Source organism: Mirounga angustirostris, unplaced genomic scaffold, assembly GCF_029215605.1.
Source record: "Mirounga angustirostris isolate CCGP_5_RB_7025 unplaced genomic scaffold, mMirAng1.0.hap1 SCAF_13, whole genome shotgun sequence".
NCBI classification, from domain to species: Eukaryota; Metazoa; Chordata; class Mammalia; order Carnivora; family Phocidae; genus Mirounga; species Mirounga angustirostris.
This window is the reverse complement of record NW_026991721.1, coordinates 634,460-649,010: the sequence shown is the minus strand read 5'-3', so window position 1 is coordinate 649,010 and position 14,551 is coordinate 634,460. Positions and strand designations below refer to the sequence as shown.

Here is a 14,551-nt window from a genome sequence, read left to right as displayed (position 1 = left end):
GAGGCAGGGCTGGGGCGCCCACCTGCAGCCCTCTGCACAGAGCCTAGCAGCTTCTGGCGCATGCGTAGGGCGGGGTGCAGAGGATATGCTGGAGAGTGTGGGAGGGTGCAGGGGCTGGACGCCCCTCAGGTCCACCCCCGGGCCTGGCCTGGAAGGGCAGGTGGACTGCGGTGGGGTGCATCTGTGCCCAGGGGTTCTTACCCCGAGCTCCTGGCACCTAGGCAGGACGTAGACGGCCCGCCCCTCACCCTGCAGCCACCAAGGGAGGATGCACCCTCCTCAGGCAGCTGAGGGGGATGTCCAGCAGGGGGACCATGGCCAGTGTGGTCAGGGCTGGGGGTGGGGGCTTCTGGGTGTGATGGGCTGTGGGCACGGCCGGGCCATGGGCCTGGGCTGTGCTGTCCCAGCTGTCCGCCCGCCCCGTGTTTCCCCCGAGGCTCTGGCTGGCGGTGCCCCACAGGAGCTCAGCTCACTGACAACATTGACCCCCCGACACACACTTGCTGACAGCTCGCCAACAGACAAGCCCGTAGATGGCTCTTGGCGTTTTCTGCAGCAGGGCGCAGTCGTGCTCCTCACTCACCGCGCCGCGGCTGGTGCGCAGGACAATAGCGTGCATGCGATGCCTTTTCTCTGCTGTGGGCCTGTGTCTGGGACTCCTGGCACAGGCAGCCATGCTGACCTTGAGCCCTGCCTCCAGTGGAGCGTGTACTCAGCTTCACACACAGATGGAGACACTAGCTCCAGGTGGAGGAGCCTGGGGTTGAGCCGGCCAGAGGCTGTCAGGGGCTTGGGCCACCAGGCCCGCGGGGAGCCGACGTGGGTGCCCTGATAGCGAGAGTATGGTCATGACACCTGCCTTGCACACGCTGTGGGGGCCGCCCTGTGGCTGGTGGCAGGGGCCAGTGGCCACGCACAGAGCCTGCACTGACCCCACGGGGGTTGGCCACGGGAGGGCTGGTCAGGGGTGGGACTTGGGGTTACCACCGATAGGTGGCCGGTCTTGGTGTCTGGGGGAAGATCGAGGGGTGCAGTGTCAGCTACAAGCATGTGGCCACGGGACTAGGGAGATGGGACAGGATCCTCTCTGGGGAAGAGACCAGTCGGCACCATGAGAGGTGGGGTCCCTAGCAGGTTGGGGTGACTGACAGTGGGGCTCAGCCCCAGACATGGCAGCCGGTCAGGGTGATGGACGAGGGAGGCGTCCACCATGTGGGAGTGAAGCAGGAGGGGTGAGGGTGGAGGTTTGGGAGTCCTGGGGAGGGCGGAAGCCTTGGAGGCATGCAGGCTGGCAGCGGTGGGGTCTCCGAGTAGAGGGGCCTGCGTGGCTGCCAGCCTTCTAGAAAGGAGGGCTGCCCATGGCTGGAGAGAAGGTGACTCAGCCAGAAGCATCTGGCAGACCAGGGCCATCCCAGCAGGAGGGGTGTGGGAGCCTGGCTTGTGGCAGGAGGCTGGTGCCCGTGTGGAGGATGGGCCCAGAAGAGCTGGATGCCCCAGGAAGGGTGTGGTGGGCATGGGAGGGTGGGACTGTAGGACAGACTTCACAAAGTGGAAACCACCTCTGACAGGGCAGCCCCTGAAATTCGCAGAGGAGGAGAGGCTCAAGGAGTCGTGCCTGACTTGAGCCTGCTCCAGACTACTCCAGCAACCCTCCCTAAACTGTGGACTTCTCAGGGCAGGGTATTAACGGAGAAGGGCCTCCCCGACCCCCGTGGCCCTCATCAGGAGTGTCTGCTCTGAGCACCAGCAGGCCCGGAGAAGGCAGGCCTTATGCCTCATGGAGTGGGTTTGCTAGTGGGCCTCCTGGGGACCTCCCCCAAGCTCATTTCCTGCTGCCCCATGCCTGCCGGAGTCCTGCCCCTGGCTAGCCTTTCCTTCACACCTGGTTCTGGCCCCTCCAGGACCCTGGGTGGGGTCCCCTCTCCCAGTTGAGTAGGAAGGTTTCTGGCACCAAATGCTCTGCGGAAACCACCAGGCACTGCAGGGACCAAGACATGGGACTAAGGGGTGTGCCCCCCCCCGCCCACTAGACCGCCTCACAGCCGCCCACACCCTGCCTCCCCTCCTGAGCCACTGAGTCCGGCAACGGCAGGCCTAGGTGTCTGGGTTCTTATGTGAATGTCCCACCTGGAGATGGGTGAGCCTTTGAAATGGGAAGCATTTTCCCAGAACCCACGTGCCCACTGTTCTTGTGCTTCCCCAGGGCTGAGGCCTGGAGGGTACGAGATGTGTTCGCAAGCCACCTGTGACCCATCTTCTTTCTGCTGGGGCCTGGCATCTTCCGGCCCACTCTGGGGGGCTTGTCCCCATCAGGGAGTATGGCTGTCCTGGCCCAGCAAAACATCTGCCCCCAGATGTGTCCCTGAGCACCCCGTTGTATCTGATGCTCCTCGTTGAGGCCATTGTCTGTTGGCACTGCTTATCTTCAGGTCTTGTTGGTGCCCCGTGTCTCTGCGGGCCCTGGGCCTGGCATCCTGCCTGCTCCCCCCAAAGGCAGCTGGAGAGGCTCTGCTCTGGGTTTGAGTGGGGCTGCCCTGAGACAGAGTATCTCAGGGTCACCTGGGTCCCATGGAATGGATGAATGTCTCTGAGGTCCCTGCAGTGGGACACACTTGCCCAGCGTTTCCAGGGTGCAGGCTGAGAAGAGGGGTCCTGTCTCTACTCACGATGTGGAGAGTCCCCCTGGGGATCTGGCAGTCTTAGGGGCTGCTGCAGGCAGAGCAGACAGGCTAGCAGACGGACTACCTGGGGGAATGGGGCCATCCCGGAGCTGGGCTGATCTCGCCCTCGGATGCATGGTGGGGAGGGCTGGGACACGGCGAGAAATGAGCCTTTGCTTGACCGCCAACACTGGGCTTGATCTGCCGGCCTTCTCGGAATGTGGCCCTGACTTAGCCGCGGGCTGTGCCCTGGAACCGAGTGACCAGTTACTTTCCAGGGAAAGTGACCTGCAGCCCTCCCAGAGTGGAGGGAGGGAGGGGCATGGTCTGGGCGCCCCACAGCCAGCTGGCTGGGTCCTCAGGTGGACTCGGGTGCCAGCCGGGGACGGGGCTGGCTGGGCTGTGAGAGACGGGTGGTGGTGGACGTGCGCATCTTGTTGCAGGACCGACCAGCTGGGCATGTTCACACACAAGGAGTTTGAGCAGCTGGCCCCCGTGCTGGACGGCCTCAGCCTCATGACCTACGACTACCCCACAGCACAGCAGTGAGTGTGGGCACCAAGGGCCCAGCGGGTTCCATGGCCTGGCACAGAAATGCTCGCCTCCTCTGGGGCCCGGACACTGGACAGGCAGGGGGCAAGGCCTGGTTTGCCACACTGCTGTCAGCTCTTGGCTCCAGGGACGTGGGGGCCTGGCCCACAGTTGCCCCTGCATTGGGCAGCCTTCACGTTTCCGGGGCGGTTGAGGGAGGGCAGAGGACCGCCCTTGTGGGAACACCGTCCTGGGGTGTCCATCTCTGCCAGCATAGTGGCCGCCGCCACTGCGCCCGCCGTGTTGCCAACGAGAAGGTGCCCCTGTGGGCGGGGTCACAGTGCTGCCCACTGCTGCCTCTGTCCACCGCAGAGGCCCGGGTCCAGCTAGAAGGCACCGCAGGAGGCCTGGGTCTGCTGCCCTCCCTTCCCCCTGCCACAGCCTGCGGTGCCCAGAGTGCGTGGCCTGAGGCCTCGGCCTGCTGCTGAAACCCACTGCTCCCTCACCCCCGCAGGCCTGGCCCCAATGCACCATTGTCCTGGGTTCGAGCCTGCGTCCAGGTCCTGGACCCCAAGTCCAAGTGGCGCAGCAAGATCCTCCTGGGCCTCAACCTCTACGGCATGGACTATGCAGCCTCCAGGGACGCACGTGAGCCTGTCATCGGGGCCAGGTGAGCCCAGGGCTCCCCACCATGCAGCGCGGCCCCCTGTGCTGTCCTGCGTCCCAGGCCCTCGTTGCTGGGGGTCTGTGAGTCTCCTGGAGGTGGAGGCTGAGAGCTGGGGAGGGGCCGGGCAGGGCTGAGCCTGTCAGGTTGGGGGGCGGGACAGGCCCTGAGGCTCCACCCCATCCACAGGCATGCGGACTGCCTTCCCAGCGCGAGTGGCACGGAAACTTCATTTGGCGTTGATTTTTTGAAAGATATTTTTGCTGAGTCTGTGATCCTGGCTTTTCCTGTGTCCATCTTCCTGCTGTGACCTGTCCGTTGGGGCAGTGCCTGGCCCAGTTTTGGTTCGGGCGTCCCCTCATGTGGTTTTCTGTATGTGTTTTGCACTTGGTTTTTGTTGAGCTTTTGGGACCCGTGTGTTTATACTTTCCATGAGATCTGGAACAATTTTGGCCAGTTTCTTTAAATGTTTTTTCTGTCCTTTTCTTTCTCTTCTCCTCCGGGCCCTCAAATACATGGGTCAGGTCGGTGGACTCATCCCCGCCCACTGATATTCGTGCCATTTTCTCTCTCGCTCAGTGTTCATTGGCTTCTTTGCCCGTGTCTCACATGCTGTCCCCTCCCCACCTTTCCCGCTTACATGTTGTGGGGCTCACGTCCAGAAGTTTGTGTCGGGTGTCCTCCTCCACATCTCCTGCTCTTCCCACACGTGGGCTTGGCTGCGACAGCTGCGCCCTGAGTCGGGCCCGTCCTGGGTCCGGTCATCTGGTCAGTCGGTGGCTCTCCTCCCGTGCTCCTGTCTGGAGGGAGCTCTGCAGAGCTCTGTGTGTCCTTTGTTCTCATCAGGAGCTGCTGTCCTTCCTTGGACAGCAGCTCACACCCCGGGACTGACCGAGGGGGATGTGACCCCCTTCCTAGGCTCGACCGTCCTCTCGTCTGGTTGGATGCCAGATGTTGTGAAGTTTGCCTTGTTGGGCGCTGGGTGTTTTGGCAATCCGGAATCTTCTCAGCCTTCAGTTGGGGTGTCTGGAGACCGTGTGAGCCAGCTGCTCTTCTGGAGAACTGTCCTTTCGGTGGAGGTTGGGTTCAGATGCTGTGACCTGCGTGCGCGCCTACTGCAGCCTGCCGTCTTTGCAGGGGCGGTCTCTGCGGGTCACCTGCAGGCCTGCCTCCGCCAGGGACACAGCGTGTCAGGCTAGGCAGGGGGGCTGAGTGCTGGGTGCCTGCCGCCGCCAGGCCTGTCCAGGCCTGTCCGTACCTGTCGTCCGTGGTGACCCCCTCCAGCTGTGCTGTGGTGGGGGGACGGAAGCTGCCTGGTTGGCCCTTGGCTGGACTAGAGGGTTCTGAGGCTGCTACCAGCCAGCTACCCAGAGGGGTGGGCGGCTTCCCTGTTCCCTCCAGGCCCCTCCTGCTCTGAGGGCTGGGCCTCCAGGACAAGGAAGAACGCCCATGAGGGGCCACAACCACCTCTCGCCTCGGCTGTCCTTGGGTTGGGCCCCTCTGTGGTGGGACATCAGGATCTGCCGTGCTCTGAGGTGGGGACGGGCAGGTGGCGGCCCCTCCAGGACCACATCCCGTGTCTGCACAGCCGATGCTGGCGTCTGGTGCAGGCCTGTGGTGCCCACCCCTTACCTGGCCCCTGGCACTGGGCACACACTGTGTCTCTGAACCAGGGCCTGCCCCTCTGCTGGGAAGTGGTGTGGACGTGGCATAGACAGCAGGAGCTGAGGCAGGGAGGCCAAGGAGTGGCTCCCCAGGTCCCGGGGGGCTGAGATGGTGCCTGGTCGGTTGCTGGGCGCTGCCCCATCTCCCTGCAGCAGACTGGGGTTCTCGGCACCCGGCCGCCCCATCCCTGAGAGCTCCCCCTTCCTGTTTCCCTGACCTTCTGGCCAGGGCTGTTCTGTGCTCCTCACGCGCTGCCCCTTCCCCACTGCAGCCCCTCTCTGACAGGATTGCTGAGAAATTTCTGGAAGTATTGCTGGTGCCCCTGTTCTGCCGCTGTCCCTGACCAGGTGCCCGGCTCAAGGAGACAGTGGGCAGAGCCGCGTCCAGAGCTTGGGCTCCCAGCACCAGCCCCCAGGCCTTTAGGGAGCCTCGCCATGTGTCTGCTGAGCGGTCAGCTGGGAGTAGGAGCATACTTGTGTAAGGCCAGAGGGCCCCAGTGCCCCCTACCTGCCTGCCTCTGCTCCAGCCTCAGGCTCTGCTGACCCGGGCCTGTGGGGGCCGGGAGGTGTTAGCCCTCCGGTGTTCAGGCAGCCTGCACTCCTTACAGACACTGAGGATGTGCACCGTCCCCCAGTCCCAGAGACTGGAAGCCAGGGTGCAGGCGTGGACAGAGCAGGGTCCCCCCGAGGCCTCTCTCCTGTGTGTGGACGGCCGTGCTCTCCCTGGGTCCTCACAGGGTCGTCCCTCCATGCGGGTCTGTGTCCTGATCCCCTCTTCCTGTAAGGACCCCAATCACACCGGATCAGGGCCCATGCCGGTGACCCCATGTTACCTCCAGCACCTCTGTAAAGGCCCCATCTCCAGATGTGGCCACATCCTGGGGTGCTGGGGGCCAGGACTCCAGCATAGGAATCTGGGGGACACAGTTCATCTCTGCCACCACCTCAAGGGTGGAGAGTTACTGTTCATACGCTCCATGTGGGCCCACGGCAGCACGTGGAGTGCGTCCTCAGGCTTGTTAGCCCCAGCCTGGCAGTGAACCCCGCACGCGCCCAGCCCGGGTCACACACCACACAGCCTCCACTGGCCGCCAGCATCTGGCCCCTGACTGTTGGAGGCGGGGAGACGGGGCCTCGATTACGACGGTGTGTGTGGGTATGCGTGCCCCCGCGCGCCACCTGTCCTCAGACGTGGGGGCTTCTGGCTGTCCCCCCATCCTCCCCACCCTCTTCTGAGGTGCCCCCCCCACAGGCTGCCGGCCTCCGCCTCCCCGCCAGCCGCGCCCCACTGAGAGCTGCGGGCGGGAGGCCCAGGAGGGGGGCAGCACGGCTGCGGCCTGCCTGAGGGCAGGGGTTGGCTGGAGAGTGGTGTGTGGGCCCAGGGCTATGGCTGTGTGTCAGGGGGGAGCGCTGGCCGCCCTGCCCAGTCAGGCTGGAGGAGGCCACCACCCGGTCCCCTGCCTCACCCTGGCGGGAGCAGGTGACACCTCAGCGGGGCCTCCCGTGGGTCGGAGCAGGCATGGTGCTGCAGCTCACGCACCTCAAGGGCATGTGGAGGCCTGCCCGGTGGGTGTGTCCTGCAGAGAGGGGCTGAGGGCCTTGGGCGGGGGTGGCAGGGCTGCGGCCGGCGGGCAGGGGTGGTAGGGCTGCGGCCGGCAGGCAGGGTCAGTGCTGCAGCCTAGAGGCACCAGGTGCTGACCGGCTTGAGGATTTTGAAGCAGGCGAGGGGTCACATCTGCTTCTGGGGAGGGCTGTGGCATAGGGCTGCCCCAGAGTCACCCCTACGCCAGGCCTCCTCCCGCCTCGCTGTAGAATGGGGCCAGGCCAGAGACTCTGTGGTCCTGGTGGTGGCTCCCGGCACCCTCCTCGTCCCCCACCTCATCGCCTCCTCATCCCCCATCCCCCCTCGTCCTCCCCTCATCCCCCATCATCGCCCCCCATCCTCCTTCTCATGTCCCCCCTCGTCCCCCCTCATCCCCCCCTCGTCCCCCCTCATCCCGCTCCTCATCCCCCCATCCCCCTCATTGTCGCCCTCTCCTCATCCCCTCCCCATCCCCCCTTGTCCCCCCTCATCCCTCTCCCCATCCCCCCTCACCCCTCCTCATCCCCCCTCGTCCCCCCTCGTCCCCCCTTGTCCCCCCCACCCCCGTCCCCTTCCTCGTCCCACCCCATCCTCCCCTCATCCCCCTCCTCATCCCCCCTCCTCCCCCCTCACCCCCGTCCCCTTCCTCATCCCCCCTCGTCCCCCCTCATCCCCCTCCTCATCCCCCCCTTGTCACCCTCTCCTCATCCCCCTCCTCGTCCCCCCCTCGTCCCCCCTCACCCTGTCCCCTTCCTTGTCCCCCCCGTCCCCCTCCTCATCCCCCCCTCGTCCCCCCTCATCCCCCTCCTCATCCCCCCCTTGTCGCCCTCTCCTCATCCCCTCCTCATCCCCCCTCGTTCCCCTCCTTGCCCCATCCCCCCCTCATCCTCCCCTCATCCCCCATCATCGCCCCCCATCCTCCTTCTCATCCCCCTCCTCGTCCCCCCTCGTCCCCCCTCACCCCATCCCCTTCCTCGTCCCCCCTTGTCCCCCTCATTGCCCCCCTTGTCCCCCCTCGCCCCCCCATCCCTCTCCCCATCCCCCCTCACCCCTCCTCATCCCCCCTCATCCCCCTCCTCGTCCCCCCGTCCCCCCTCGTCCTCCCACGTCCCCCGGGCGATCGCGGGCTGTGAGACAAAAGGGCCTGACAGCTCTGCTGTCATGCTTTGTGTGCCTGTGTGCAGGGGGACCAGGGTGGACGAGGGTGCCCTTAGCCCCCAGGGATGTTTGAGGAAAGGAGCGGGTGCCCCAGGGCGCCGCCCCTGGCTGGGCTTTCCCCTTCCCTGGCAGTCCCCCTCCAGATCCTGGTAGGCCGGGGGCCACACCCTCCACGGTGGGCAGGAGAGGCCGTGCCCCCAGCCATGGTGTGTGGTGCCCACCGTCCAGGGCTGGGGCACCTGGGGGGCTGGCTTCTGAGCCCTGTGAGGAGCCCCCGGGAGCCCTAGGAAGGGCTTCTGACTGGCCCAGTGGCAGGCTGCCGTTCCAGCGGGGGATCGGACGAGTCGTGGAGGGGCAGACAGGCGGCCCTCAGTGTGGTCGCTCCCCACAGGCCCCCACGCAGTCGGATTCACATTTAGGGAACCTTTGCCAAAAGCAGGGTCTCAAGCAGAGCACGGGTCCCGGCACAGCACCGTCCCTGGCGTTCGCGTCACAGTGAGCTAACCCTGTGGAGGGGCCCGTGGGGCTGATGGCGATCAGGAGGGACTTCTCCCCCCACGAGAGGACAGTTGATCCTAGGAAGGGGGTCACATCCCCCCCACAGTCCCGGGGTGCGAGCTGCTGTCCAGGGAAGGACAGCAGCTCCTGATGAGAACAAAGGACACACACAGAGCGGGGTAATGGGCGCTGGGCCATGCACCAGCATGAACCCCCAGTGTGGCCTGAGCACCCTCCCACACCTGGCATGAGCCCCCCGCACCAGAGTGCCTCCCCACCTCTGTAACACCAACAGGGAGGCACCCCTCAGGCCCTGAGAGGTCTCCCTCCACCTCTGGCCTGATTCTTCCAGGCAGTCCTCCTGGCCTGCAGAGGAGGCCTGACATGTGTGCCCCTCTCAGGGCCACATCTCTTTGATCCGTGAGCCAGACGGAGGAGCTCAGCAAGGTTCTAGATTGATGCCTTTGTTTGGGGGCGGGGAGCCTCCAGTCCAGCACCCTAGAAACGCAGTTCACCGGGATGCACACCTCGCCAGCCCCCCCAGGAACCTGCGGTGACGGACCCTGTTCCCCACGCAGCTGACGATGGGCCAGGCGTGGGGTGCTGGGGAGCCCCACAGTCACTCAGGCTCGCCAGCTTTCGCACTGACAGAAGCCCGGGCAGCCTGTTTCAGGGCCGTCTGCTGTCCCTGTCTTGGCCTCTGCGACGATGAGCCCCGGGCCCTTTGTGGCAGGCGTCCCTGGTCCCTTCCAGGGAGTGTGGGATCAGCCGCCTCACCATCTGCTCGGCCGCAGACAGAGCCAGGAGCCCATGGTGGGGGCAGGAGGCCAGCTCCCTCAGGCCTGGCACGTGGTCTCCTGGCCTTTGCTGGCCAGGCCTGGGTTCTGTGGCAGCCAAGGGGGCCTGGGGGGGCCGTGGTCTGCAGTGCCTGAGTTTCCCTCCCAACTTCCCAGTCTCTGTTGGCCATCCCTGGACAACACATGGACCTGTCGTGACCGTGGCCAGGCTCCTCTGTGTGGCCTGGTCAGTCTCCAACTCCAGGGATTCTGGACAGCTATGAAATTCCCCCAGGAGGTGGTGTGGGTCTAGGTGCTTATCTGTAGGGCCCCATGCCTTCAAAGTCCTGCTTCGCTGGCAAGCCAGGATGTTCCCCAGGGCCTGGCCTGGCCCCACAATACCCCAGCACCAACCCAGGTGGGCACCTGTTCTTCTGAACCTTTGGGGCCTGCAGCCCCCACCCTGCGGGGCCTTTCCTACCAGCGTCGCTATGTTGTGCCCCATCTCACTCCAGCAGGCCCTGGGCGGCCTCCCTGGGCTGCTTCTCGGGGCCTATTTCCTGTCCAGCTCTGTGCCTTTGTCCTCCTTTTGCTGGGTCCTACCTCCAAGCACCCTGCTCTTGTCTTGGTCCCGGGCCTCCTTGTGTGCCTGGCTTGGCTTTAGGGCATGCTTTGTCACGGCTCGGCTCTCCGCGTGCCTTCTGCTGTGGTTGTTGTGTCCTGCCCATGAAAGGTAGCCCTGGGAGGCCCCGCTGCCTGTGGGGGACAGGGGGGCCCTGCAGGCCAGGGTCCTCATGTCACCCGAGAAGCAACTGGCCCAGCACCCGCTGGACTCGTAGCGTGGGCCTACATCAGAGAGACCCTGCTCTGCCCACCCCCAGCCCAAGAAGACTGTCGCAGGGCCATCGGGGAAGCCGGGTCAGGGGGCCGCTCGAGGGGGCTATCGGTTGGCAGGGGGTGGGGTACAGTGGCTCTGGCTGCAGTAGGAACGGCAACAAGGAGAGGCCACTGGGCATGTGGGTCCCACCCTTTGTGTTTATCAGGCCCCAGGCCCCCTTGCCGGTGGGAGGTCAGGGGTATGGGCTGGCAGGGACCCCTCCCGAGGTTGGGGCAGCTCGGCAGCAGTCCAGCACGGGTGGCTTAGACTCGACCCAGCCCCTCGCGTGTCTCTCGTCTCGGGGTGGGGGTCCCAGCGTAGCGTGCAGGGAGATCTCAGGCCCCGCCACAGAAGGTGAGAAGCCACAGGCTAGTTTCCTTTGGAATGGGGGGGCCCCTGCGCTCCTCCCGCCCTCCTTGGGGTCCTCCCTGCCTGGCTGTGGTGGGTCCTGCACACACGCACCCTGATTCTGTCTGGTCTTCCTGGAACCCTCCAATCTGAGGCCTTGTCACTTCTGGGGGAAGGCGTCCTTCACACCCCACAAACTCAGCGTGCCCGAGCCCGCCGTGCAGGGGCGTTCTGTGCATTCAGTTGTGCGGCCAGCACCTCAAATTCCACACTTTCCTCACCCAAAACGAAGCCCTGGGCCCTCTGAGCAGCCCCCGCCCCCCCGGGTGACCGGTGACCGCTGAGCCACATGCTGTGAGTTTGCCTCTCCTGTGACGCTCAGCAGTCCCCGTGAGCGCCTGCTCTGCCCCAAACGCACGTGCCCTCACTCCGTCCACGTGGACCCTGGTGGGGCAGAGAGGACGCCGCAGAAGGCCCGGCCAGGACACCCAGCCTTGGTGCCGTCCCACGCTCCGCTGCGCAGCCCACAGGTGCCGCCAGGGACACTGCTCCAATCTCGGGGGCCATCTGTCAGCATCTCTGTCCTTCCCCGACCCCCGAGGGAGGACACGAGGCCCCCAGCCCACGTGGGCCCAGGGCTGAGGGTCCCAGCCCCGTCCTATGCTCCCCTCTCCAGGTGCACACGTGGCCCTCCCACAGCTGGGCATGCTGCGGGCACTGCCTACACCGGGGTGGCCCCCCGAGTCCCACTGCCCCTCCATGTGCTCGGGCGGTCTCGGGGACTCCGACATCCATGCCCGGCCTCCCACAGGTACATCCAGATGCTGAAGGACCACAGGCCCCGGATCGTGTGGGACAGCCAGGCAGCAGAGCATTTCTTCGAGTACAAGAAGTGAGTGTCCAGGAGGAGGCCCTAGGTGAGGGGTGTGCCTGCCCGGGCTGGCCAAGGGCCCCCGGGCCACCAGCTCGCGCACTGCCCCTGAGGGCTGGGCCAGCCCGAGGAGTGGGACCCATGGAGGGCCCTTTCCAAACGGTCGGAGACCTCTGCTGGAAGGGGAGGTGGGGCCGGCGTGCCCTTCCATTTGGGGGCAGGGGAGGGGTGCGGGAGAAGCAGAGGCTGGGAGGAGGCAGAAGGCCTCGTCGTGTTTTGCAGAAGCCGCGGTGGGAGGCACATGGTCTTCTACCCAACTCTGAAGGTATGTGTGGGCCGGCCTTGTTGCTGAGGGTGGGGGCAGCAGGTACAACCCCTCCCCACAAGGACCCTTGTCCTCAGTGAGGCCCTGCTGAGCAGTGTCGGCAGGGGGGCTGCCCGGGGGTGAGAGGTGGGGCTAACGCCTGCCCGTGGGCCCGCAGTCTGTGCAGGTGCGGCTGGAGCTGGCCCGGGAGCTGGGCGTCGGAGTGTCCATGTGGGAGCTGGGCCAGGGCCTGGACTACTTCTACGACCTGCTCTAGGCCTGGCTGCGAGCGGATGTGTGCTTTCCTGAGCGATGGAGTGACCAGTTCACATGTGAAATACAGACTCTTCTCTGTTTCCAGTCCAGTTTCTGCTGCGGTCCTCGAGGTGGCTGAGGGGTCCTGGGAGCCAGGCCTCCTCACCAGTGATGTGGGGTGGGGCCGTCCTGGCCAGGTTGCCCAGACGACGCAGGCCCCTCCCACCCAGCCCTCACTGCCACCAGGCCGGGTGGGGGCAGGACCGGGCTCTCTCCCCTCCCCTGTGGACCCCGGGGCTGTGCCGAGGGGCCTCGGCCTCTCCCTGCCCATGCTGGCCCGGCCTGCCCAGCGAGGGGGTGGGGGCCGCTGTACGAAGCCCGACTCAGAGAAGCTGTTCCTGTCCCGCAAAGGAACCCTGCGAGCCCGTGGGTGCCAGTGGGCCGGGCGGTTGGGTTCTGCCCACAGGCGTAGCCAGGCTCCCGGGATGAAACGTCAGGAGAGACCCTGGGACTGCCAGTAGCCAAAGACAGCTAGACCCCGCCCCCCAGGCCCTGGGCCAGAAGGGCTGCTGGCCCCTGCTCCCAGCCATTGAGCTCCATGGTCCTGCGGGCTGCGAGCAGCGGAGCCTCCTCGGTAAGCACGCCGGTCCGGGGCCTGGTGCTGTCCGCGGAGCCGGCCCCGACTCACTGCTCAGCTGCTGTGCGTGAGCCTGGGGCCCTGCCCAAAGCACTTGGGCTTCCACGCTGCAAGTCCTGGGGTGGAGGCCGTGCTCCCTGCTCTCCTGCTGTGGGACGTGAAGCAGGAAGGGCTCTGAGGGGCAGGGCCCGCCAGTGCCCTGTTGGAGTGGCCCCACGGAAGAACCCCGCTGTTGTGAGGGGGACAGGCCCTGCCAGCTACCCCCTCTCCCAAAGCCACAGACTTGCTCATGGGGCTGGGGGGCAGGACGGCCTGCTGGCGTGGGTGAGGAGTCTGGGCCTGAACAGAAGGAGGGAGAGGGGGTGTGGGGGTGGAGCGGAGCCGTCGCAAGAAGTCCACGTGTGCAGCCACCGTGGACGCGTGTGTGCATGCTCAGCACACGTGTGCACACGTGTTCGTGTGTATGCCTGTCTGCTTGTGGGTTGGCACGTGGGGCCACAGCATGGGGTTCGCCCGGCCCCACACCGGCCACCCTGGCAGTGGGCAGGAGCAGAGGGTGGAGCTGGAGGCACAGGCCGGCACGCCCCTTGTCCCAGCTTCAGAGGCCTGGGCAGGAAGGGAGCCAGGAGCCCTAGCACCAGGGCTGGGATGCTGGGCTCTAGTGTGTCTGGAAGTCACAGTATGGGTCAGTGTTAGATGGGGAGCCGGGCAGGTGACAGACGCTGGGTGTGCATGGGAAGGTGGGACCAGCAAAGGGGGTGGGGGCTGGGAGAGTGGTCCTGAGGTCTGACCCCCAGGGGCACCCACACTGAGAACGGTGAGCCTGGGAAGCAAGCAGAGGCAACAGGTGGGGGTCTGTACTGGAGGGCAGGGACCCTGGTGGACCGGGGCACAAAGGCCGCTCGAGGGCCATGGGGGAGGTTGAGTCAGGGCTGGAGTCTGAGGGGTCACATAGGAGGCTGTGGGCGGAAAGGGTCCCAGGTCTGCAAGCTGTTCCCATGGGTCCAGCGAGAGCTTGCATGTGGGGTACACAGGAGCAACCAGGCCTGGGGCAGGTCTGACTTTGGTCACATGCTTGGAGAGAAACACGAATGGGGGGCCCAGGTCCTCGCAGGCAGGCTCTGTGGACACTGGTAGGGGGTTACATGGGACTGCTTTGCTGGGTGTGCGACCGTTCCTGCCGGTTTTCCAGTTTGCTGCTCGTAGGTGAGGAACAGTTTGGTCTGGGGGCGTTAATCACGTGCCCTGAGATCACTAAGGGCAGTGATCTGGTAGTTTCCGTGGAGTGAGGACGGGAGGTGTCGGTGGGCTTGGGTGCACACTGGCAGTCTGGGTTGTGTCTGGGCCGTGGTCAGTGCTTGGCGGGGCATCCCCAGGTGGGCCGGAGAGAGGGCAACACCTTGGGGCTGGCAGGAAGGAGGGCTGGAAACTGAGGTTGGGGGCTCGTGAGGCTCCTGGGAGGGGCCCATCCTCCAGCCCGAAGCCCCAGACCCACGGCTTCCTCACCCCGTCAGCCCTATCTCAGGAGACCCCGGTGCTTGCGCCCCAGAGGTAGCCGCTCCACTCCTGACAGCCCATTTTATCTGCAGAATCCGTACAGATGAACAGTTCGGGGGCCAAGTTCACGGGGGGCAGGCAACGCCCTGGGGCTGCATGGAGGGCGTCGGAGGGCAGGGCCATCCTGAGACGCCTCTGCACTTCCTGTGTCTGATCTCACGGAGGCTGG

General features: G+C 65.5%; 1 protein-coding gene across 9 annotated transcripts in view; it reads left to right on the top strand.

Moving 5' to 3' along the window:
- CHID1 (chitinase domain containing 1) overlaps window positions 1-14,515 on the top strand; it is a 29,207-nt gene extending 14,692 nt beyond the window's left edge. For 3 of the 9 annotated variants that reach the window (XM_064575942.1, XM_064575943.1, XM_064575948.1), the window contains 4 exons: window positions 3,104-3,205; window positions 3,706-3,861; window positions 11,570-11,650; window positions 12,112-14,515. In XM_064575942.1, the coding sequence (XP_064432012.1) occupies window positions 3,104-3,205; window positions 3,706-3,861; window positions 11,570-11,650; window positions 12,112-12,709 (937 nt within the window). In that variant the 3' untranslated portion in view covers window positions 12,710-14,515. Of the gene's footprint in view, window positions 1-3,103; window positions 3,206-3,705; window positions 3,862-4,044; window positions 4,313-11,140; window positions 11,289-11,569; window positions 11,676-11,911; window positions 11,955-12,111 lie in introns of those variants that run through there. The other 6 variants (XM_064575944.1, XM_064575946.1, XR_010406738.1 and 3 more) reach the window with 6 other exon arrangements.
- The last annotated feature ends 36 nt before the right edge of the window (window positions 14,516-14,551 follow it).